Source organism: Vigna unguiculata, chromosome 11 (genome assembly GCF_037176805.1).
Source record: "Vigna unguiculata cultivar grain cowpea cultivar isolate G323 ecotype 2 chromosome 11, ASM3717680v1, whole genome shotgun sequence".
Classification (NCBI taxonomy): Eukaryota; Viridiplantae; Streptophyta; class Magnoliopsida; order Fabales; family Fabaceae; genus Vigna; species Vigna unguiculata.
Window position 1 is genome coordinate 33,263,659 of NC_140802.1, and position 26,212 is coordinate 33,289,870.

Consider the following 26,212-nt stretch of genomic DNA (forward strand, 5'->3'; position numbering starts at 1 on the left):
CAGATTTTGTTAACCTATCCACAATGACCCAAATTGCATCATGACCTGACACAGTCTTTGGTAAACCTGTCACAAAATCCATGGATATGCTTTCCCATTTCCATTCTGGGACATCTAAGGATTGTAGTTCCCCATAAGGCTTTCTATGTTCAACTTTTGTTTTCTGACACACTAGACAACGTGCGACGAACTCCACCACTTCTTTCTTCATCCCAGACCACCAAAAACATTTTCTTCAAGTCTTGATACATCTTTGTAGTACCCGGATGAATACTTAAGCTACTCTTATGAGCTTCCTCCATTATCAACTTTCTCAACTCTTCTTTTGCAGGTATGCAAATTCTATCTCTAAACTTGATGATTCCATTTGAATCCTTGTGGAATTCAGATTCCTTTCCTTCAACTTTTGCTATCAACTTTTCTTGCAAAAATTGATCTCTTTCTTGAGCTCTCTTTATTTCTTCTAAGAATTCACTTGATATTTTTAACATTCCTAAGCATATGCTATTGGGTCTAAGTTTTACAGCTAAGTTCAAGTCTTTGAATGATTCTATCAAATCCAATTCTTTCACCATCATCATGGATGCATGTATAGACTTTCGACTCAAAGCATCTGCAGCAACATTTGCTTTCCCAGGGTGGTATTGCAGTTCAAAGTCGTAATCCTTAAGAAATTACATTCATCTACGTTGTCTCATGTTTAGTTCTTTTTGATCAAAAAGGTATTTTAAACTTTTATGGTCACTGAAAACTTCAAACCTTGCTCCATACAAGTAATGTCTCCATATTTTCAATGCAAACACCACTACAGCTAATTCCAAATCATGTGTAGGATAATTAAGCTCATGTTGCTTGAGTTGTCGTGAAGCATAAGCTGCAACTTTTCTTTCTTGCATCAACACACATCCTAATCCTTGTCTGCATGCATCACAATATACCTCAAAATTTTTTGTAGGGTCGGGAAGGATTAAAACAGGTGCAGATGTTAATTTTTTCTTCAATTTTTGAAAACTAAACTCACATGCTTCATTCCATTCGAAAGGTTGTCCCTTACGTGTTAACTTAGTCAAAGGCAATGCTAATTTAGAAAATCCTTCAATGAATTTTCTATAGTAGCCTGCTAATCCTAAGAAACTACGTATTTCTGTGATATTCTTTGGTTGTTCCCAAAGCAATACTGCTTGAACCTTTGAGGGGTCAACTGCAATGCCATTTTGTGATATCACATGACCCAAAAATTGAACTTCTCTCAACCAGAATTCACACTTTGACCATTTTCCATACAATTGTCTCTCTCTTAGAATTTGTAACACAATTCTCAAATGTCTCTCATGTTCTTCATGATTTTTGGAATAAATTAAAATGTCGTCAATGAAAACAACCACAAATTTATCCAAAAATTCATGAAAAATACGGTTCATATAATCCATGAAAATGGCAGGAGCATTGGTCACACCAAAAGGCATTACTAAGTACTCATAATGACCGTATCTTGTCCTAAATGCTGTCTTTTGAATATCTTCCGCCTTGACTCAAATCTGATGATAGCCAGATTTTAAGTCAATTTTGGAATATACCACAACTCCTCTCAATTGATCCATCAAATCATCAATCCTTGGTAGAGGGTATTTGTTCTTAATGGTGATTTTGTTAACCTGACGATAATCCACACACAACATCATAGTGCCATCCTTTTTCTTGACTAACAATACTGGCGCACCCCAGGGAGAAACACTAGGTCTGATGAATTGTTTATCCAACAATTCTTCTATTTGTTTTTTCAACTCTACTAACTCTAGAGGTGACATCCTATAAGGGGCTATAGACACAGGTCTTGATCCTGGTACCAAGTCTATAGTGAATTCTATTTCTCTTTGTGGAGGTAACCCAGGAACATCTTCAGGGAAAACATCAAGATACTCACAAACAACAGGAAACTTATTAATGTCTGGAATTTCCTTGACTTTTAAAGAAGTTAAGATCATGTATACTTGAGATCCTTTTGGGATTTCATTGTGGTTGGTAGTACTCTCTTTTAATTTTTTTGAGTCAAAAACTTCACCTATGTGTGATTCAAAAATTAAAGTCTTATCGTGACAGTTTAGGAGAACATGGTTGTAAGATAACCAGTCCATTCCAAGAACAATATCCAAATGAGACAAGGGTAGACATATAAGATTTACATAAAATTTTCTATTCCCTATAGAAATATGACAATTTGTGCATGTAAGTGAAGTGGTGACTGGAACATTGGTAGGAGTAGATACAGTTAAGTCATATGGCAATAAAGAGACATGTAACTTTAAATGTTTGACACATTCATGTGATATGAAAGAATGAGTAGCACCTGAATCATATAGTACATTAACGAGGTGACCATTTATGATGCATTTACCTTGGATTAGATCTTCAAATTGAACAGCTTCAGTACCATTCATTGTGAAGACTCTTCCGATTGTCTTTGGTCTTCCAAGTTGATTATTTCCTCTGTTGTTGCTTCCCCCACTTCCTTGCTCCTTAATTAACTCTTTGCATTCATTACGATAATGACCCAATTTCCCACAATTGAAGCAAGTTACAGTCCTTGTGGTGCAGTTTCTTGACAGATGAGGTCCTCCACAGTGGAAACATTTGATAGGGTTGGTTATGCCTGAATTATTGACAGGAGAGGAATGTCTTTGTCCTGAAGAATTCCATGAAGCATGAGATGGACGTTGGTAGGGTTTCTTATTATTAAAATCATTTCTTTTGTGCCTCAAAGGCCCTCCTTGCCTCCACTGAGTTTGCCTTGCCTTAGTATCATCCTCATAAATCTTACAACGATTTAAAAGAGTGGGAAAAGAAGAAATCTCTAAATAACCAACTGCTTGTTTAATATCAGGTCTTAGTCCACTTTCAAACTTGGAACAACGGGAACGTTCATCAACTCTATCATGAAAGTAAGGACAAAACTTTGACAACTCGTCAAACTTTGTTGCATATTCTCCTACAGACATGATTCCTTGACGAAGATTAAGGAATTCAACTTCTTTCCTCCTTCGAAGATCCTCTGGAAAATATTTTTCTAGAAACTTTTGTTTAAAGACTTCCCAAGTAATTTCTCTCCCTTCATCCTCCAATTGTTGTTTTGTAAATCTCCACCAGTTTTCAGCTTCTTCAACGAGCATAAATGTAGCAAATGTGACTCTATTTGCATCTGCACACGTCATTGCGATGAAAATTTTCTCAATTTCTACTATCCATGATTGAGCACCTTCAGGATTAAATCCTCCTTTAAATTTTTGTGGATTATTCTTGCGAAAGGTTTCTAATCCTTGATTTTCCATGGGTTCAACATTTTGTTTTTGGCTCATATTTTCCAGGACAATTGTCATTCTTTCCAATAATTCATTGGTAATGTTTGGTCTGTTATCCATCTTTTCTTGAAAGAATGAACAATTTCCTTAGTTTTCTTTAGAATTATTTTTTTTGAACTATTGTTAAAACTTATCCTTACTACAAGTATTAATTGTTGTTATTACTTACTTTTATTAGTCTACTTATCTTGCATTTCTCTTTTACAAGAAAAATGTAAGAACAAACAACTTGCACCTCTACTTACTAGTAGAGACTACAAACATGGAAGACACCATACCCAAGGTCTTGATAGAAGGAACTGCTCTGATACCACTAAATGTGACACCCCGACTATTATACTAAATAATTATTATTTGATAAAAAAGATATGGAATTAATTTTTTTTTCATAAGATTATCCTTGAGAGAACATTAATAATAACATAACTTCATATTCATATATGTAGTTTACATCTATGTAATTGTTCATGAAATATTACAAAAATATATATTTGTATAATATTAAGAGTCTTACATCAAAATAGAATATTTATCTATATTTTTAATATCTCCTAAATATATTAATAGAAATTATCCATGAGTCAATCTTCAGAAGATCCACCAATAATATCCTGAACAACTCTCACTGAGTAGGTTCCTCTTCTGCTCATGCAACAGGTACATATGAAAGAAAAATATGAAATGAGTGAGGTCTTTATAAGCCTTAAATATCAATCTTAATAAACTTAACAAACAATACAAACACCGGGGGCCTAAATTTGGACCTACAACCACAAAACTTGATCTTGTTTTACCAGACATATGGATCCATATTCCACTTCTGATGATCCAATTTGAACATCAAAAGTTACTTTGGGAAGTGATTAGGTAGTTGAGTATTTCTCATAAAATATTGGTACAATCATAATTATTTCTTTCTCGAGAATATTAGCCATTCATCGGCTCACAAAAGAGATATGTACTCACTACCTAACCTTGGCGATGCCGAGCAGGTATCGGATAGTCCCAAGTTTGGCCTATGAATATCCTAGTCCAGTGCGCTATTCTGAACTATCCAGATATTCACCTACTTGGTAAAACTTCCTTAGACCCCACCATGGTCCCTGCCTTTCATCCCGCAGTATACCAAAGTATGACTTCCCAAATACAAACACTTTGACACTGGTTTAATCTCAACTTATTGAAATCAGACTTAACTCTTACTTAACTGACATACTCTTGGATATTTTCAAAGGTCATAAAATGTGATGACTATCAAATCATGTCATTGTATAAACTATACACAAAGAATATAAAACAACGATAAAATGTACATGCAATTTTTCTTCTATCAAAGCTCACTGAAAAAAAAAATATTTACTTTCACTTCACATTTTTTTAATTATAAAATAATGATAAAGTAAGAATCAAAGCAAGAACTTTAAATTAGATAAGGATTATAACGTTATAAATAAATAAAATAACAAAATATAAATTAAACGGAACCAGTGGGTAACTGGAGATATATTAATTGAAATAAATAAACAGGACCAGTGCATAACTGGAGATAAATACAATAAAATAAATAAATAGGACCAGTGCGTAACTGGTGATAAATAAAATAAAATAAATAAATAGGACCAGTGTGTAACTGGAGATAAATAAAATAAAATAAATAAATAGGACCAGTGCGTAACTGGAGATAAATAAAATAAAATAAATAAATAGGACCAGTGCATAACTGGTGATAAATAAAATAAAATAAATAAATAGGACCAGTACGTAACTGGAGATAAATAAAATAAAATAAATAAATAGGACCAGTGCATAACTGGAGATAAATAAAATAAAATAAATAAATAGGACCAGTGCGTAACTGGAGATAAATAAAATAAATAAATAAACAGAATCAATACATATTTAGAGATTAAATAAAATAAATAAATAAACAGGAGCAGTGTAAAATTTAAGATAAAATAAAATAAATATAAGAGGATAATAAATGAAAATAAGTTAATAGAATAATATATGAGTCAAAATAAATAAAAGATTAATATAAAACCCATGAGTTTATCAAGATTAATATAAAAAGAGCTTAACCTCACTCCCCTCTTGCCTGATTAGTTGGAGGAACACACTAGGAATACTTCTAGAAGACCAAGATCTCTTTCAAATCTTTTGCTCCAACTTTTTCTCTCTATTTCTTTCTCTCTTTCTCTCTCTTCCCTTCTTTGCTTCTCACTTAACTCACCTTTCCTTTAATTCTTTCTACATTTTTCTCTTTCATGCCATCCTTTTATAAGAAAACCATGTGCAACTTCATTAATGCAAAGATTCTCTTCATTAATGAAGAGATAAGCTTTATGCTTTCCTTATTTCTCTTACGTAATCACCCTTCCATCATTTCTTTCATGTATTTATAGGTTAGGATAAGATTCCTTTCATTAATGAAAGGTAATCCAAAACTTTCCAAGTAATCCATGTAATACATGTGGATGATGTAATCTTAGGTCATCTTTCTTTCATCATCCATTTCTTTCATCCATTTATAAGCCATGCATGTGCCAACTTGCCAAGTAATGAATGAATGCATTAAATGTAAGGTTATCACTTCTAATTATTCTTATCTTTCATGTATTTAGACAAAACTCCTTTAAATCTCCTTATCTTCTTTCTTTTTCTTTTATTTCTTTTCTTTTCTTTGTTTTTTTTCTTTTTTTTCTTTTTTCTTTTCTATTTTTTTTTTCTTTTAGAAGATTCTTTATTATTATTTTTTTTTACACACACCTATTTAATTAAAATATTTTTACCTAATATTTATATATATATATATATATATATATATATATATATATATATATATATATTTATATATATATATATATACATATTTTATTTGTTTTGTTTTGTTCTTATAATTATTTTTAATAAGTAAAAAGTATATCATGATAAAATATATTTTTAATGTTTAAACTACATCATAAAAAAATATGAAACATTAGTAAAAATAGAAGATTTTCTAATTGTTTTATTTAAAATAAATAATACAGTTTATTAAAAAAATAGGGATGTTACAGGAGTCATCCATCATCACCATTATTCATCATATTTCTAGTTCTCATAATGTATAGAAGTAACTAACTCTTTAATTCATTGGGGTTGGACATACTGTATCTTTTGGGAAACTAACCCTAAGTGAAAGATGGCAGAGACCCATGTTGGAGGCTGGAGTCATCCATCATCACTATTATTCTTCATATTTCTAGTGCTCATAGTGTATAGGAGTAACTAATTCTTTAATTCATTTGGGTTGGATGTAATGTATCATCCATCTTTGTGACTTCTGCTATTTAATATACTTGATTGGGATAGTATAACTAACAGTTTGCCTCTAGATATAGAGTGTAATCAATTAGTCATTTTAAACATTTGAATATCTGAATTTAATGTGAACTTTTGGTAAAATATCTAAGACATTAGCTTTATTTTAGTATCACTACAAAAAAAATAGATATTATTGGCGGTCCAAATCCATCGAAAACAACCAATATTCGTTTGTGTACTATGTTTCCGACAGATTACAGATGGATTCATATTTTTCTGTAAAAGGTTCGTAGGTAATATTTACCAACGAATTATGCGCTTTGGTAATTATCGAAGGATATATTTATCGTCAATTACCGAGGGATATAGCCGTCGGTAATTACTTGCGTTAGTTGGTGAAATTTTCGACGAATGTGGCAATGGATTTATTTGTCGGTAATTTTAATAACATTTTCCAGTGCATTATACACTTCCAACTTCCCAATCTCAAATAAACAATATCAATATCATATCTGAAATTTCATAGACATACAATCAGACTTGTCAATCTCATAATTAATCTTTGATCAGCATCATCAATATGCTATGGCATATAAAAACATGACCCTTGCTCAAATCAACCTGTAAGAGTTTACTTGAAACTTCTTCTATTAATGAAAAAAATGAGAAATTAGTTAAATATGTTATGATATTTAAGTTTAAAGGAAATAATAGTAAAAGTCTTTGCTTGCATGTGTTCTTTGAGACCTTTCATCAACAAACTGGCCAGATCCATTGCAAAGATAAGTTTGGTAAAATACATCATCAATATATGTCTCCCACCCCAGCTCTTTTGCTATTAACAAAATAAAGGATTATATATATATATATATATATATATATATATGTATGTATGTATATATATCGGTTTTAATAGACCTAATTTATCATAATATGAAAATAAAAGAAATTAAAGTCACCTGTGTAGTGTCCCACTCTTTTCTGAAGCTATATTCCTTTGGACTATAGCACATTTATTACGATAATGTGTTATGCATCGACCATCCGACACTAGTGATTTAGTTCATTTATGTTGGCCAAATCGATGAGAACCTTGAATTAATAACTTCTTCTTTCGTGCAAATAGTTAATAATCACTAGTGCAGATTATTGTTTTTAACTCACCTTATATGCCTCGGTTATCAAAAAATTGAAGCATATAATGGCGCAATGGCATTTTTGCAATTCCACCCAACTTTTATGCCTCGGTTCACAGAACACCCGAAGCCAAAAACGGTGTTATGCTTCGGTTGATAAAAAATCGGTGTCAAAAGCTAGCATATGCCTCGGTTGCGGAGAATCGAAGCCAAAAACTCACATATTTGGCCTCGGGTGATTGACAACCGGTGCTAAAATGCGTGCCCTTTTTTCTTTTTCTTCTTCCCCGCCGCAGTCTCCATTTCTCTAAACAACTCCATTTCTCTCTTCTCTCTCCCTACAACCTAGCCAAAATGCGTGCCCTTTTTTCTTTTTCTTCTTCCCCACCGTAGTCTCCATTTCTCTCAACAACTCCATTTCTCTCTTCTCTCTCCCTGCAACCTACCTCTCCGCCGTCGCTGGTTCGCTGGTTTGCTGCCGCCGCTGGTTCGCTGCACCTCCATTTCCTATTTCCTTGATTAAATTTTATATGTATTTTTTAGGGTTTGTTGAAAAGGGTGGCTGAAATGCAAAGTGGAAGAGGGGCTGAAACCAAGGAGCTCAAACGTTGGCATATTTGGGCACGTTGGCGATGTTGGACCAAAGTCGGGTAGCAGAAGCTGTGCTAACCAGATCTGGAACGAAGACGATGTTGTACCAACACGACTTTCTTCCTCGTTTCCTCTCCTGCGCGAGATAGGCCGCTTCTTCTTCCTCGTCGCTGCTGACAGCACCAACCTCCGTCTTTGCTTCACTGTGCCATCCTGCGACTGTTTCCTTCTCTGGATATTGCTAAAATCTTTGGCGTAGTGTTGAAGAAGAATGGTAGGATTGAATGGACGGTTGAAGGGATAGAGGGAATACCCTTAACTGAAAATAGGACTTATTTTACTAGACTTTACGGTGCACTCTTGGAAGCAAATATGAGATTCTTGCTTATTGCCATTCAATTTGGATATTGTTGATTTCCACCGTGCTCTCGAACGACTTACTACAATTGCAGTGGTGTTCCAAAAAAATGTCCCCTATGGCCTCCGTTCTTACGTTACCCGAGGCAGAAAAAGCGCTTTATGGCTCCGGTTAACACCTGAGGCCAAAAGTCATACCTTTTGGCCTGACCCCAATATGCCTCGGTTCTAAAACCGAGGCAGAATAACAAAAACAACCAGGGTCAAAAGCCCTTACTAAACTAGTGAATTAATAATTATTTATGTTAGCGTCAGTTTTGCGTTGGTTTGGCTGACGTATTTTGCATCTTATTTCCATTCGATGCCATAATTTGGAAGCTAATACCGTGCATTCTTGTAGTGATGGTTGCTAAATATTAGATAAATTTGTTAAAAAAGATAATTACGATCTTGTTGACGATTATAACTATCGCTAAATATCAGATGATTTTTTTTAAAAAAAAATAATTACGATTTTGCTGGTAGTCATAACTGTCGTTAAATATTAAATGAAGTTTTTTTTTTTAAAAAAAACGAGTTTATTAGTAGTTATAATTACTACTAATTAATTTAGAGGCGGTTAAAACTGACTTTAATAATCTTAATGAGAGCTATTCTAAAGCTTATATTATAAAACGACACTACGAAACTTTTATGATGTTAAATTCTTTGTCAGTATTGATGGAAATAAAAATAGTGGCGATTAAAATCGCCACTAAACCATACCCTTAACTGACGTTGAAAATCAAATTTTTAGTAGCGATAACACACTTTTATACTGATGACACTAGTATATACTATTTTCAATTGCACATATTTTTGCTGCTATAGGTCGTGCATATCATTGTGAAATATTACACTTGTTAAAAATTACTTACTTTGGACTAAAAAGATAGTCATGGTTAGAAGCTAAAGGCATAAGAACCATACATGAATCGAATAGGAAAAGTATAGCAAGGCACCAATGTTAGCGAGAGAGATTACAATGAGACAGAAAATTTGTCCGTATGCAGTAAAGAATATGAATTTGTCATTTGAATAGTCTTTTCTCTCCCGATCTGAAGAAAGGGAGATCTCTACAAGTTGAGAAGACGTCTATGGTACAAAATGTCTCCACTAATCTATGTTAGTGTTCAAAAGCATACTACTATTTGTCAATTGAAGCAAGAAGTTAAATTTCGAAAGACATCTTCACTACAAGGAATTGTGAGGCCACCATTGGAATGATCATATCCAAACTCTTCCGCAGCTTTACTCAACAAGTCCTGAAATGAAGGTTGATTCAAGTATGATACGGGAATTACAAAACACTTCATTTTCTCTCCGACATAGACTGAAAGATAACCCTTTGGCACATCCCCTGCTTTTGAAGATGCTTGATTTTTTGCTGCAAACAATGCCTTTCGGATACCATGTAAACGAAAACTCATTGTGTTGATTTGGGATGAAAATGCTTTACGAAAAGTCCTGATAATAAGTTCTTCAGCGTTGAATGCTCTTGGATGTGAATGATTTGTGTTGATCCTAAATGGTTAGCTGTGAATATATATAAAGAGAAATGGATAGATAAGAAACCATTGGGTGCATGAATTATTGAAGGAGGGCTATTCAATTCAATATAAGTAATTCAACCAAGTTAAAGACAGGGGCACTTGGTGTTGTCTTTAGAATTTCCTCAAGAATGAAGGTAACATGTTATAGTGGGGCCTCATGTATGTTGCTTCAATTTTTTAGTCCATACACTTATTCAGTGCTTTCAATGTGGTTGCTACCCATCATCTGATATTATTTGATGATACACCAGAGATATATAATCTCAAATTAGATTATCTTTATCGCAATGCATGGACAAACATGAGGTTATATAAGGTGGCTAATTTGTCGATCATATCTCGGAAGGTGGCTATGGCTATGCACTCCCATTGAGTTTCCTAATCCCTGAAAACAACTTCTGCGACCGTACCAGATGTGATGTTTTCTTAAGTCATCCAATAGGATGGTCCCACACATTCCAATTTAACGCCTAATGATTCACAATTGTGTCGATCACGCAAAAGTGTTTAAACACCATACCTATTATGTGAGAAATCTTGTATCTGAATGTTTAACGGAGGGCTATGATAGGAGTGAGGAGACCAAATAGGAGACAAGAACTTATGGCTCTGTCTTACAGCACCTTATAGCTCCACTGTGATAAGAGGAGAACCAAGAAACACACCTTGGAATTTGCATCAATCAATTTCCTCTCCCCCACCACCCTGAATAAGCAAGTGTCGACAACATCAAATTACACTTCTTTTTCATTGATCCAGAAGGTGGGTCACTTCTATTATCTACTTGATAATATGATACTTTGGTTATCATGAAAGTCCTCAAAGACAACACCACATGCCATGTCTCTTATTCGGTCCCATGTACCACCTCCACCAATAATTCAAGTAACCAATTCAAAGTTTTTGCATAACCTTTTATCTATATATATATATTCACTTATTCAAGCATTTAGGATCAATACAAACCATTCACATCTGAAAGTATTCAAAATTCTCGAGACATCTCTTGAAAACTTTATCTTCTCAAATCAACACAACAATGGGTTTTCGTTTACCTATTATCAGAAGGGCCTTATTTGCAGTAAATCAAGCATCTTCAAAAGCAGTGGATGCACAAAAGGGCCATCTTGCAGTCTATGTTGGATAGAAAATGAAGCGGTTTGTGATCCCTGTATCATACTTGAACCAACCTTTATTCCAAGAGCTGTTGAGTAAAGCTGAGGAAGAGTTTGGATATGATCATCCACTGGGTGGCCTCACAATTCCTTGCAGCGAAGATGTCTTCCAACGTATAACTTCTTCATTGAATTGACAATATAGCTCACACTTCAGGAGACTGACATAAATTAGAGTAGAAATTTTGTACAATAGGCATTCTCTTAGCTTGTATAAGTGTCCCTTTCTGGAGAAAGAGGGAAAAGAAAGCGAATGACAAAATCAAAGTATATCATTCTTTTTTATTATATGCCATGAATTCAATCACTAAAGCACTCCGTATTTTCTGTTTTAGTTTTAATCTGATGGATAACAAATTTCACACTTTAGGAGACTAACATAGGGGTTGAAATTACAATTTTTGTTATCATCAAAACTCTTTCAAAGAGACATTAATTGGGTTACACCGTCTAATGCGTCTAGGGTCACAACATCCTCCCACCCACGTAGACTTTATGTGATGTCTGATATTAATTGCTCATAGTTTGAGGAGCGAAAAAAGACCCAACCTAAGATTATTTCTATTACTACCTTGCTTAATCTAATAATATATCACTGATTCGTTCATGATTTGACCAATACCTTTAATCTTTAGACTAGAAACATCTTTCACCAACTTTTCTTAGTCAAAGGAAGTCAAATTAGCTATGAAAAGGAGTTTCAGAACCTTTTTTCTATAAGTAAATAAAGTAATTTCATAAAAGCTACAATTTGTACCAAAAGGCTAAATTATAGGAACCTTCCTTAGTAATCCTAGTACCTATAATAATTTATAGCCTTCTTGTAGCAGCAAGCAATTAATTATACTTTATCCGTCTTAGGAAAACATCCTACGGATGAGACAAGTAGAAGGGTAAAGTTTCAGATAACCGTTCAGCTGCTCGAATCAAATCGTTGGTAAGGCACATCACTTCAAGACATATGACCCTAAAAAGGGACGTATACCGGGACGAAATAACAAAAGGGAGAAATCAGGATAGAAGACGGAGTGTTTAAAAGGTAAGGTGAGTTAACTAATTTTCTTTGTCAACCTAAGTAGAGGCACAGTGTTCGTAAGGTTGGTCATTTCACTCAAACACTAAAATACTAGAGTTCTCAAGTTTTGATATCAAATATTTGTTCATACACTAACTATAACGGGAACTTTATAGATTCAATATTGGCTTTCCATCTTCAAGCCTTCAATTTTGCTAATTATTACAAAACATGACACACTAATGACCATTTGTAACTCAATAAACCTTTGCACTCTACAACTAACAAAACAGACAAAACTCCTAACTCATTAACTATAGATTGAAGCTGCCCATTTAAGTGTCTTCTAAGATGGAATACATGCTAAATAGGAACCCATTTTTAGATGTGTTTGAGAAGACAACGGTAGTGTATATATACAGCTTTTAAGATTCTACCAAATTCAAAGATAAAATTAATGAATGTTAAGGATTATGGACATCATGGTGTTGTCCTCAATGACTCTGTAAGGTGAGTAGCTATGTGTAAACCCACCTTTTCAAGCAATGGCTAATATGAAGCTTCCACTTGTACCAAATGAGGCATGTCAAAGTGAAACATAGGGTTATTAATGCATTGTTGATATTCCATAATGTAAACATGCTTAAGAAATGTTTCTTCGCATTATATTCGAGTCCAGCTGGAATGTAACAAGTAGCTGAAGGTAACTGACAGGGAGAGATCATAGATCATTATATTTATGAGTTTTGTCATTACACATGAATTCACTTATTTCAAGTTTAATAACCAGTCAAGAAATATACCACATGCTCTTATTTCAAGGTTAATCTTAGTTCCTTCTGTAAGCACCCCAAGGAAAACATCCATTCACATATCTTCTAACAAAGTAAATCCAAGATGCATCAATTCTTTAATTTGCGTAGTAACCAGACCATCACATCAATTATTGGTTTGTTAACTTTAATGCTATGCTTCTTGATTGTAAGATCATAGTTTCTGAAGACATAGGATTACAATGAGACATGCCATTCGTGATATAAGAGAAAGCCTTCGTAAAAGAAAACTGTTAATGTAAAGCACTATCTTATTTTCACCAGCTTTAACATGGAGTACCTCGTGCTTTTTTCGTTTGTTTCTTGATAAAATATATACCTTCATAAAATTCACAAAATGATGATATGTATACTTCTTGATAAAATTTATGCATATAATTTTCTTCTTATTGCTTTTAAACAGAATCCAACCAAAGTCATACAGAGAGAAGTGAAGATTTGAAATAAAAAGGAAACTGCAGAGGAACTGCATGAGTGGTTGAATTCAAGTTAGGTCAACAAAAAAATTGTATACAACGATTTTGTCATTACTTTTCTTTGCGCCCTTTCCCGAAAGGTAGATGTTTACAATTTCAGAAGACGCGTGTTGTGCAGAATGCCTCTACTAATCTATGTCAGTATCCTAAAGTGTGAGATTTAAGGTCAATTCAAGCAAGAAGTTATACTTCGGAATACATCTTCGCTGCAAGGAATTGTGAGGCCAAACATAGGATGATTATATCCAAACTCTTCCTCAGCTTCACTCAACAAGTCTTGGAATGAAGGCTGATTCAAGTATGACACAGGGATCACAAACCGCTTCATTTTCTCTCCGACATAGACTGCAAGATGACCCTTTTGTGCATCCATTGCTTTTGGAGATGCTTGATTTGCTGCAAATAAGGCCTTTCTGATAACAGGTAAGCGAAAACCCATTGTTCAATTGAATTGAGAAGAAAACTGCTCAAAGAGAAGTTTTGAGAATCTGGAAGGCTTTCGGGATGTGAATGATTTGTATTGATCCTAAATGCTTGAATTAGTGAATATATATATAGATAAAAGGTTATGGTTATTTGAATTATTGGTGAGGGAGGGACATGGGACCAAATAAGAGACATGGCATGTGGTGTTGTCTTTGAGGACTTTCATAATAATCAACCTATGACTCAGGAAAACAACATCGCATATGGTATGTCCGCATGAAGTCGTTTTCAGGGATTAGCAAACTCAGTGGAAGTGCATAGCTCACCTTCCTCAATAATGATCGACAAATTAGCCACCTCATATAACCTATTGTTCGTCAGTGCATTGCGATAAAGCTAATCAGATTGTGGATAAGCTTCAGATTTTCAAATGTTTGAGATGACAGTTCTATTTATAAATATATATCTCTGATGTATCATCAAATAATATCAGATGATAGGTAGCAACCACCTTGAAAGCTCTGAATAATTGTATGGACTTAAAAAGAGAAACAACATCAATAACAATCGTGGCCCCACTATAACATGTTACGTTCATTCATGAGGAAATTCTAAAGACAACACCAAGTGCCCCTGTCTTTCACTTGGTCGAATTACTCCTATTAAATTGAATAGCCCTCCTGCAATAATTCATGCAGCCAATGGTTTCTTATATGTCCATTTCTCTATATATATTCATGCCTAACCATTTTCGATCAACACAAATCATTCACATCCTAGAGCATTCAAAACTCAAGAGCTTACTGTTCTTAAGACTTTACTTAAAACATTGCCATTCTAAATCAAAACAATGGGTTTTCGTTTACATGGTATCCGAAAGGCATTATTTGCAGCAAATCAAGCATCTTCAAAAGCAGGGGATGTGCCAAAGGGCTATCTTGCAGTCTACATTGGAGAGAAAATGAAGCGGTTTGTAATCCCCGTGTCATACTTGAATCAACCTCAATTTCAGGACTTGTTGAGTCAAACTGCGGAAGAGTTTGGATATGATCATCCCATTGGTGGCCTCACAATTCCTTGCAGTGAAGATGTCTTCCAAAATATAATATGTTGCTTCAATTGAGAAATAGTAGTATGTTTTGGACACTAACATAGATTAATGGAGACATTTTGATCATAGACGTCTTCTCAACTTGTAGAGATCTCCCTTTCTTCAGATCAAGAGGGGGAATGACCATTCAAATGACAAATTCATATTCCATAGAGCATACACACAAATCTTCTGTCTCGTTGTAATGATTTACAATTGCTTCATACAATTCAATTTTCTGTCTCTCTAACTTTTGTGCCTTGCTACTTTTCTCTTTCATTCATTTATGGTTCTGATGCCTTTAGATTGTGTTGTATAACTCATAATTCATAACCTTGGCTCACTTTTTTATGTAAAGAATTGTTAACAAGGGTAATATTGTACAATGATAAGTTCACACAAGGGATACACTGATATGCCATGCTCTGAAGTTGATTTTCCACTCCCCAAGTAGCTACTGCCTCAATATCTTTTTCAGCAAACAAAGTAATTTCAAAAAAGGAACAATTTGTACAAAAGGTTAAATTCCAGGATCACGCACTGATAAAACCTCTTAATACAATCATTTTCCAACCTTAAACTCACTCTCCCTCTTCCTAATCCTAATCCCTTTAATAACTTATAACCTTCCTCTAGCAAGAAGCAATTAATTTTAAACTGTCGGTCGTAAAAAAAGATCCTTTGGATGAAACAAGTAGAAAGGTTTGTTTCAGATAACCCTTCAGCTGCTCTAATCAAATTGTTGGAAAGAAAGGCACAAAACGACCCCATATATCTTCAAGAAATCCTCGAATACCAAGTGCAGAACAAAAGCCTAAAACCTTTTTGTTATCCAATTAGGCAACTGATGGATTATTAAGACAAAAAAAAAAGGATTAAAGACAACTTAAGTACGTATTTAAACGAAAACCCATCGTTGTTGTTTGTGTTGAGACTCGGGAAGGGAATGTGAGAAATGACCTGTGAACAAACTTCAAGTTTTTGAACAACAAAATGTTTTAGGATATGAATGGTTTTTGTTGTCCCAAATGTTTTCATCGACGATTATATATATATATATATATATATATATATATATATATATATAAAAGAGATCGTTGGCTAATCAAAGAGGTGAGAGAACTGTTAGGAAAGAATCATGGGCCAACATATAATGATCTATGATATTTCGTTATCCCTTGTTTTATAATTCATCACACAAAAAATACATTGCAGCTGTAATCCAACATAATTAATGTGAGAAAACAGGTTTACAGTATGTCTATAAAATTATGGAATACCGATTAATGAATGAAAAATAACGAGGATTCACTTTGGCACGTCTCTTTTATTTACATGTGGAGACTTTATGTTGGTCATTGTTTGATATGGTGGAGTTGCACAAGTCCATTCAACATTATCCTTGATACAGGGATTCAAGACAACACCATGTGATATCTCATGTGCATACCCTCCATCCTTTAACACTAATTAATCTTCTCAAGGGTTTGGATTTCCTTCCCACAGAATCTTAAAAGCTATATATACACTATCCTTTGTCTTCACAAACAACACACACCACTGCATTCCTCAAGCATCAACACTTAGATTACTTCTTTCAAGTTTTGATATTGTTCACATTCCTTCAGTCAAGCACAAAAAATGGGTTTCCGTTTACCTGCTATTCGACGAGCATCATTCAAAGCTAGCCAAGCAGCTTCAAATTCTGTAGAACTCCCAAAAGGCTGTCTTGCAGTGTATGTTGGAGATAAACAAAAGCGCTTTGTGATTCCCATAACATACTTGAACCAACCTTCATTTCAAGACTTGTTGAGTAAAGCTGAAGAAGAGTTTGGATATGATGATCCCATGGGTGGCCTCACAATTCCTTGCAGTGAAGAAATCTTCCATCGTATAAATAGAAGTCATTACTTTAGGGGACTAACATAGATTAGTGGAGACATTTTTTGTACAATAGGCATCTTCTTAACTCGTAAAACTTTCCTTCTCTCGAGAAAGAGGAATAAGAAACAGAATGAAAAAAATCAAATTGTACAATTCTTTTGTTTTGTTTAGGTTAAAAGTGAGTTTAGTGGTCCGATATCGAATCAAACAAAATGTTAAAAAAATTTATTAGAATAAATTCTAACTAAATTCTGTTATGATATTAAAAGTAAATTTTAAGTTTAACTCAATCCGCAAAATCGGTTTATATGTGAGGTTTGCACTTGGTATAAACTTCCAACAGTTTATATGCCAAGAATTCAATCCGTATTTTTTTCTTTTATTTTCAATCTGCACGTTTTTCTCGAATGGATAACAAATTTATCAGTTTAGGAGACTAACACAGATATAGTGGGAGGGCATCTTCTCAACATGTAAAGATCTCCCTGTTCTGGAAAAATGTTTAGAATAACAAATTCGTTTTTTGTGTAGCATATTTCGTTAATGGAAAACGATATACTAACATGTAAAAGTTGACTATTTCTCTTACAACCCCATATGGCAACGATATTTTATTTTATTTTTTTTTATTTTGCCTAATTCCACATTGGCTTGGCTGTGTTTGAATGAAAGCGGGAGGCACAGAGAGAGAAAGTGCGAGACAGAGAAAGCAGGAGTTCGTGGTTATACTGGAGAGCGGTTTGTTGTTGTAGGAGAACCCATCCCCTCCTTTGAACAATTACTCACTCCTTCTTCTTCCTGAACCCCATAAGTTTCCCCTTTCTTCCTGAACCCCATCTTCTTAGTGATTTCCCCGTTAGTGGTGTTGGTGAAGATGTTGTAGGTTTACGCAGTAGTGGAAAGTGTTGGTGGGTACTGTTCGTTATCCTTTTTCGTGGAAATGACCCATTTTTTCAGTACTGAGTGGTGTGGGTATCGCAGGAGCAGCATTTATTGTTGATGGTATTGACAGCATAATCTAGGTCGGTAATTGGAAAGTTGGTCGGTGGTGAGTAATATTTTCCAAAGTGCGTTTTGGTGTTCATATTTAGTTGTCCTGATGTGTGGGTTTTACATTGGTGGGTTTTACATCGATATTTGTTGGGAACGTCTATTTTTTTGGTTTAGGGTTAATTTTAATTTGATTTTCCGTGTGGTTCCTTCTACGTTCGTGGTCCGATGAAGGAAATGAGGTTACTTGTTTTTTGTTTTTGATGGGGGTAATAATTTTAGTGTTATGTGTATCCTGATTCCAATTTCATTCTAGTTTTGAGGGCAAGGTGCATACGGTACTAAATTGGTGTTTGTTGAAATGGCAGGCAAACGAAAACGACAATCATCAAGAGAGAAAGCATCTATGAGTAATGTGAAACCTTTAGTTAAGAAGGATGTAAGTGAATTAAGTGATTTTTACATTAAATAGTTAGATTTGATCATATTTTGTACATTATTAGTGATATTAAATTCAATTATTTGCATATATTGTAGATTTGCATTGAGCAAAAATGCCAAACGAGGTGCATCGTTGAAGCTAAACGCACTATTTTATAGTAGGAATTGTTCAACACTTGAATTGACACGTTTTTGTCGTGCCTTAGGCTAAAAATGGAGTTGAATATAAATTGTGCATTGATAAGAAAAGTCCTTAGTCGATTGGTTTCAAATAGGGAATTCATTCAAATTACACAACACTTGCTCAAATTAACTTCTTTAGATGTATGTATATGTTTGGAGTTGAATGCATCAGATGAAGATGTAAATTTTTGACAGTGAATTGTGTGGTGAAGTAGGGTTTTTGTTTTCTACTAAGGAAATCAAGATCAAAGACATAATTGAAAGGACGAGGGAATTGGTTAGTGAAGCAGACCATGTTGATAGTGTTTGCCAGCTATATATGCTTTTATGTTTTGTTGTTTTGTATTTTCCTAAGACCTCTAGGATCGTAACGAACATGCCTTTTAGGTTATTAGATAACCTAGATAACTTTAGGAAGTACAAGTTGACGAGTTATGTTCACAATTTCCTCATTACTTCTTTTAATCGTTCATCAAAAGTTTATAGAGAAAAGGCAAATGACCACACCAGGGTTCAGCAGCTATGGTTCAGGTAAATGTGTTTCAATTACAATAATGTAAATAGGTTTTCTTTTTTAAGGTATATTAATAATCCCTTATTTCTAAAAGGTTTAGGCTGCAAGGAGGCTTTCATTGGAAGACATTACTGGTAGATTAATTTTTCCCCGATTTTTGTCTTGGTTGTTGGTCAGAATCCTAGGAGACAATATTATGAAGTGCTTTGAACGCAATGAGGTGTGTGATGTTTTATATATTTTTGTAAGGTATTGACATTATGTATGAATTTCAAATACATTGTTTAGCAAAATTAAGCGGGCCAAGGAATATGCGGGGCGAGCCAGTGTTTGCAGCTTGCATAAAGTGTGCGGGCGGGCCAACCCGCATTGTACGAGCCTTATGTGGGTCGAGCCTAAACGAGTCGGGCCGACCCGCATTGCCACCCCTAGTTCTAGGTGAACCAGGTTAAAAATTAACGCGTATTGAAATTTGTAAAAAAATTTCAATTCAACCTGAATTTGTAGTGAGTCGGATTAGCTCGTAAATTTCAATTCATTGTGAGAGTTCTAATTAGATGTGGTATTACATTCTTATTATTAAAACTTTTAAATTCTTCATAGTTGTGGAGGATTTTCTTTTATGTTATAATGATTGTAGAAAATATTCTTCACTTTATGTTTTGTTACAAATCTTATTATATATTTCTTTACCTATTAAAATAACGTATCCTAAACGATTAATTTCACGTGCTCAAATATTTCCCCCCTTTATTAAGAAACATACAAAATGTTCACAGAGATGTCTCCATTAACCCAAAAATTTAAAAGTAAAAAAGTCTATCTATTGCCAAAAACATCATTATGGCAACTAACTCCAATTGTCTTTTTAGCATGAATTACATAATGCTAATAAACAAATGATCCTAAGATTTGATCTAACGAGGTAGTTTGTCGGATCAAACGTAAGATGTGAAGTAATTTAAAAGAGAAATGATATCTACTATATATCTAAGAAATTCTTAGTGTAGGTAAATTACTGAAATAGACATTTTAATTTATTGACACGTGGTTGAAATTGAGGGTATTTTTGTCTTTTTGATGTGGTTGTGTTTTCGCGGTTCGAATGTCTTTTTTAAATATTGATTGACGTTGTCAGCAGCATTCTTCTTCTCCAAGGCAATCACCTTTCTCGAGGTTAGCTTTTTTTCTTCTTCTTCAATCCTTCTTCTTTCTTCTTCTTCATATCAAGTTAGGTTTTCGTTTTTTTTCTTTTAATTTCCGGTTTGTTGTTGTTGAACGTTGACAGTAGGGTTTTCTTCTCCCAAGCAATCAACTTCGTCGAAGTAATTTTTTTTTTCTTTCGTTTTCCTTCTTCTTCTTCTGTTTTCCTTCTTCTTCTTCTTCTTCTTCTTCAATCCTTCTTCTTCCTTCTTCCTCATACCAACTTAAGTTTTTTTTCTATTTATTTTTGTTGATTGACAGAAGTTTTGGTTGGTGTAGGTCATTTTTTCTTCTATTTCTTAATTTATTCTTTTTTCTTCAAGGATCTTTTTTCTTTCTTCTTCTTACTCTGTTATTTTTTTTTACTTTGTGAAAGATTTAATTTTTGCAAGGCAATCGGTAGGATCTTCTTCTCCAAGGCAATCAACTTCGTCGAGGTAATTTCTTTTTTTCTTCTTTCGTATTCCTTATTCTTTTTCTTCAATCCTTCTTCTTTCTTCTTCCTCATACCAACTTAAGTTTTTTTTTTTGTTCTGTTTGTTGTTGTTGTTGTTGTTGTTCTATTATTTTTTTGTTTACTTCGTGAAAGATTTAATTTTTGCAATGTGTTTCGTTTTGAAGAAATCGCTGATGTTTTTATTTTTAGAAGGTATTTTTTAACAAAATCTTGAACATGTTTTGTTGTTGTTGATGGTGTTATTGTATTTATTTTTTTATACTTGATACATCTATTACTGTGGGTTGAAGAAAAGGTTCAACTTTTCGTTTTTAGAAAGTATTTTTGAACAAAAAGAATGAGTGAGGATGATGATGTTATTGTTGGTGGTCTTCTTTTCTTTTCTTTTTTTCGTCTATTTGTGGTTTGTTTTTGAGATTTGTTTGTTGTTCTTCATTGTGTTATTTTTTTTACTTCTTTTGTGGTCCTTCTTCTTTATAAAAGGTTATGTTTTTGTAATTTTTTTTCTGTTAAATATGTTGTAGCAGTGGGTTAGTATTTATTGAAAGCTATGTTCAGATTTCTCTGTTGTTTTTTATGGTGTTATTTATTTTTCTTTTAATTCTTATGTGTTCCTTCTTCTTTTTATCATGAAAGGTTTAATTTTTTTGTGGTTTTTTGTGATGAAGATGGTGTCCTCTGGATTAGTACGTTTTAATAGTTGGTTAAAGTCAGTAGCTTGAGTTTTCTTTCTCCTCCTTCATGGTCTTCTTCTACTTTTGTTTTCTACTTCTTCTTTTTTCATTGTTTTGAAGAAAAGCTTGAACCTTTTGTTTTTTCATTGTTTTGAAGAAAAACTTAAACCTTTTGTTTTCATGAAGTATATTTACTATTTTTTGTTTTTAATATCATTATTGTGTGTTTAGTTGCTTTTTCGATGTCTATGGTTGTAGATTGAATAAAGGGTAAGATTTTTTGTAATGTGTATGGTTGTGGATTGAAGAAAAAGTATGACTGAAATGAAGATGTCTATGTTTCTGTCTTGATTTTTGTACATGTTTTTCTTGATGGTGTTGTTCTCTATGCTTCATGTCTCCCAATTCTGTCCTTACCATTTTACAATTTTACAGCTATATCATATCTTGGTTTGGGTTTATGTATTTTGCTTTCAAATGTTTGATCTTTGCAGAAAACCTTTTTTTTATGTCTCTTCAAGAAAAGGCGTTTCATTTATCTGTGTGCTTATTTTTCTTTTTCTGCAGATTTTTCTTTTTCTGCAGCCGTTTGAAATGCTGGGGAGATGGTGTTTGTTGTTAAAATAACACATAGAAGGTACATGTTACGATTTATTGTTTCATTTGATGAATGTACTTTTCTTTCTATTTATTTAATTTATTAACTTTTTAGTTGCTTCTTGGTTGTTCTTCTTTTCTTCTTTCTGTTTGATGGCTTTCATGCACGGGAAGTGTAAAACCTCTTTGGGAGATGGTTTTTGAATATTTCTGGCATGTGTTTAGGTGACGAAATTTTATTGTGTATTTTTCAGGATTTTTCATGTTTTGCAGCTTCTTGGACTGATATCATTTGTTGACGTTGTCTGCAGATTAAATCTTGATGAAATAATTGTGGGTGAGGCTGATATTGTTGATTGTGGCCAACATGATTTTGATCACTACAACAATTATTATTGTTTCCCACACTAAATCTCAATCCATGTAGTTCAATTTTAAAATTTTTTTTGGCTATCGTGTTACTTTTTTCCTAACCATGGCATTATATGATTTATGGTTTGTAATGCTTCTTTAGTGTTTATAGTCACTTAAGTGTTTGTGTTCATTGGTTGTTGCAACCGATAGTTCTAGGAGTTGAATTTACCTTCGATTGATTGAATTTGGTACCTAAACGGTTAAAGGCAGTTGAAGACATTTTAGATTGTGGTTTGAGTAACAAAGGTGTATGAGATAATGCTATCTTTGATGTTTAGACTTGGTTGATTGTATACTTACATGGTTAGCATTGAATTTTAATTCATCATATGCTAAATAAATGTACCATTAAATTCTTATTTTATTTCTGTTGTAATTATGTTAAACATAATAAATATTTATATTCAAAATCTTTCATATCTTTAAAAACTTTCATATTATACAAGTTATTGTTATTATTATTGTTATTATTGTTATATCAATTTTCTTATTGCAAATTAAAAGAAATAGATTCAATTATTGAAAAAAAAAAACTAAAACCGCTATCTTATATAACTACAAATAAATACAATAAAAATAATACAACAAATTAAAACGAAAGGTCCATTATTATTATTGTTTACAATGGAATCACAATAGGATTTCAAAAAACATAAAAAAAACTTATCATATATTGTTTACGGGTCATATTGCACAAGATATATACGATTAACTATAACAATAACAAAAAATATACAATTTATTTTAATATAGTATATAACTCTTAATTTTATTATTATTTATAATAATTGTGCTATTAAATATAGAGTACATTTATCTTATTAATCGACCCTTCTATAATAAGTAATATTATATTATACAAAGTAAATGGCTATTTAATTTAAATAATTATTAAAAATGTTTCTTTTTTCAAATCTTTAATTAATTGATATTTCTATAATAAAAAATATTATACATTTTATAATTATACCTAATAATCGTTTTAATAACTGTATAATAACACATTTCTTTTATTAATGGAATTTTTTATAATAGTTAATCTTATGCTAGGTAAATTATTATTTTTATAACTACTAAATCAATCATAATATCACAGAAATATAATTTAAGCATTCAAAGTAAAATAAGTTTATTATAGTTAATCATAGTGACACTTCATAATAAATAATGTCAAATTTGAATAGAAAGATTTATAATTGATTTGACCATACGTTATCATGAAAATAACTATTTATAATTAATTTCAATTAATTTCACAATACTTTATAATGGAACGAAAAAAAAAAAACTACTTCAATGAAATAACCTACCTACAGTAAACAAATTAACACAAAATATTAGACTATCATTGAACCAAATTAATAGACATACTGAACCAAGTTAATAGCCATACTGGGTATAGTATTAGAAAAATGATTTACTAAATCTAAAGGGCCTCCACCAAATCAAACTGCAGAGTATTGAAAAGACACCTAATAAGTATTCTTTGCCGCCAAAATCAAATCCGTCTTATTGATTCTGAAAATATAATGATTTGACCACTCTGGAATAAATTTACTTCACAAAACTTATTTAAGCTGTGTGAAATATGAATTATATTAATAATATATTGGAATAATTAATAGTTAAATGTTGTCAAATAATAACAATTAATCATCAATTATACAATACAAAATAACTAATATATCATTTCATGTTAATTATACGAAATATATTTTTTCTAATATAAACTGATTATTTTCAATTAACACAAATCTACATTAAATATAAAAAATAACTAACAAAAATATATCATTTCATGGTAATTATAGAAAAAATATTTTTTCTAATATAAACCGATTATTTTCAATTAACACAAATATATATTTAAATATAAAAAATAACTAACAAATATTATAACAAAAACATATTACAATGTCATATTTACTTAATCACGTTATTGTTATTGATTATATTGAATAATTTAGCTAATATAAATTTATTATTGTCAATAACCCTAATGATTATTTAAATAATATATTTATCACTCTACATGAATATCCAAATCAATAAGTACACAAGTTAAATTATTATTCTCATAACTGTATAATAGATTTATTAGTTTTATTGAATTTCATATATATTGAATACATTTACAATATATCAATCATAATATTGCAAAAAATAATTTATGCATTTAAAATAACAATATTACAATATCTATTTTGTTATTATTATTTGAATCGATAAATATATTTTATTATAAATTATTACTTTAATTATTACTCAACAAATTTTGAATCAATATATTGAATATATTTATTATATTTTATTTACAATGTCAGTTTTAATATTATTTTACAACGTTATTAGTATAGTAAGCATTTTACTGTGTGAATAAGTTATCTTTTCAAGATTTGGCCAAAATTTGTGGTTCAAGGGAGTATTATATGGTAACAAGTAAAATCAGGATATAGAATGTTAACATATCCAGAGTGTTATATAGTAATAGGCTATCTTACTCTTTTATAAAAATTGGGTTTATTGCAAAAATATTGGTCGATTCCACTTTTACTTTTATGATTTCTTGCTGTTCATATTACCAAAATGATAAAGCTGTATTTAGTTATTTCTATTTTAAATTTGTATCAATTTAACCTTTTGAAAGTGATAATTAATTTATTTTTAAATGGGATTGAGAATATTTCAAGGATTAAAACATTTATTTTTACAATCAATTTATATGATCTATTTCTAAATTTTTTTATTAATTGACCAATTAGTTTTATTAAATGTTTTTAATTTTCTAACTACGGATTAATTATTTTTTATTTCATAGGTTTTGAAATCTTTTAAATTTATATATTTATAATTAATAATTACATATTTAATTTATAAAGATTTTTTATCGATTAGTAAATTTCCTTAATTATTTTAAATTTCTTTGATTGTGAATCAAGATTTTGAATTCATACGTTCTTATTTGTTGATTTGTTTAAATATTTTAAATTTCTTTAACGATATTCAAAAACTATTTGTAGAATTATATTTTGTCAATATATTTAATTATATTTAATTATATGTGCATTATCTTTCTTAATTTGCAATATATTTATTATTACTATTATTGGTATTATAATTTTATTCAATAATTTTATTTCATTTTAATATTTTTTTCAATTAATAATGTTATTTTTATTATTATTATTTGTTATTATAAATGTAATGAATATTTTTTAATTTATTTCTTTATTTATTAATACTATTATTTTAATACTTAGTGGAAATTGAATTTGTATTTATTGAAGATCGGAAAGATTTATTATATTTTATTTTTGTACAGTAACATATTATAAAATATGCTTACATTATACCTCATACGCATTTCATTTTAATATAATTTTATTTAAAAAATTTATCATCAATTTCATGTTTATTTATTTTATATGGGACTATATTACACCTATAAGCTTTACTTTAACAACATATGTATTTCAAAAACTATTTGTAGAATTATATTTTGTCA

General features: G+C 31.8%; 3 protein-coding genes, 2 long non-coding RNA genes and 1 pseudogene across 5 annotated transcripts; 5 read left to right on the forward strand and 1 right to left on the reverse strand.

The window, feature by feature from the left end:
• The first annotated feature begins 11,292 nt into the window (after positions 1–11,292).
• On the forward strand, positions 11,293–11,798 carry LOC146881795 (auxin-induced protein 6B-like; annotated as a pseudogene).
• Positions 11,799–13,723: 1,925 nt separating this feature from the next.
• Positions 13,724–14,369, reverse strand: LOC146881796 (auxin-induced protein 15A-like). The gene has a single exon (XM_085668504.1). It carries the CDS (start codon positions 14,271–14,273, stop codon positions 14,001–14,003), a length of 273 nt encoding a protein of 90 aa, XP_085524630.1. The 5' UTR covers positions 14,274–14,369; the 3' UTR covers positions 13,724–14,000.
• A 574-nt stretch (positions 14,370–14,943) lies between these two features.
• Positions 14,944–15,970, forward strand: LOC146881797 (auxin-induced protein 15A-like). Its single transcript, XM_085668505.1, has one exon. The coding sequence runs from the start codon at positions 15,111–15,113 to the stop codon at positions 15,381–15,383; it is 273 nt and encodes a 90-aa protein (XP_085524631.1). The 5' UTR covers positions 14,944–15,110; the 3' UTR covers positions 15,384–15,970.
• Positions 15,971–16,623: 653 nt separating this feature from the next.
• LOC114169744 (auxin-induced protein X15-like) lies at positions 16,624–17,384 on the forward strand. Its single transcript, XM_028055029.2, has one exon. It carries the CDS (start codon positions 16,992–16,994, stop codon positions 17,277–17,279), a length of 288 nt encoding a protein of 95 aa, XP_027910830.2. The 5' UTR covers positions 16,624–16,991; the 3' UTR covers positions 17,280–17,384.
• A 694-nt stretch (positions 17,385–18,078) lies between these two features.
• Positions 18,079–19,964, forward strand: LOC146881798 (uncharacterized). The gene is made up of 3 exons (XR_014986181.1): positions 18,079–18,282; positions 18,593–18,663; positions 18,762–19,964. It is a non-coding gene; the product is annotated as an uncharacterized LOC146881798 (long non-coding RNA).
• An 863-nt stretch (positions 19,965–20,827) lies between these two features.
• LOC114164679 (uncharacterized) lies at positions 20,828–23,119 on the forward strand. The gene is made up of 2 exons (XR_014986178.1): positions 20,828–21,002; positions 22,282–23,119. It is a non-coding gene; the product is annotated as an uncharacterized LOC114164679 (long non-coding RNA).
• Positions 23,120–26,212: the final 3,093 nt, after the last annotated feature.

Coding starts and splice junctions, on each gene's coding strand:
- LOC114169744 (XM_028055029.2), top strand. CDS start 16,992: ATGGGTTTCCGTTTACCTGCTATTCGACGAGCATCATTCAAAGCTAGC.
- LOC146881797 (XM_085668505.1), top strand. CDS start 15,111: ATGGGTTTTCGTTTACATGGTATCCGAAAGGCATTATTTGCAGCAAAT.
- LOC146881796 (XM_085668504.1), bottom strand. CDS start 14,273: ATGGGTTTTCGCTTACCTGTTATCAGAAAGGCCTTATTTGCAGCAAAT.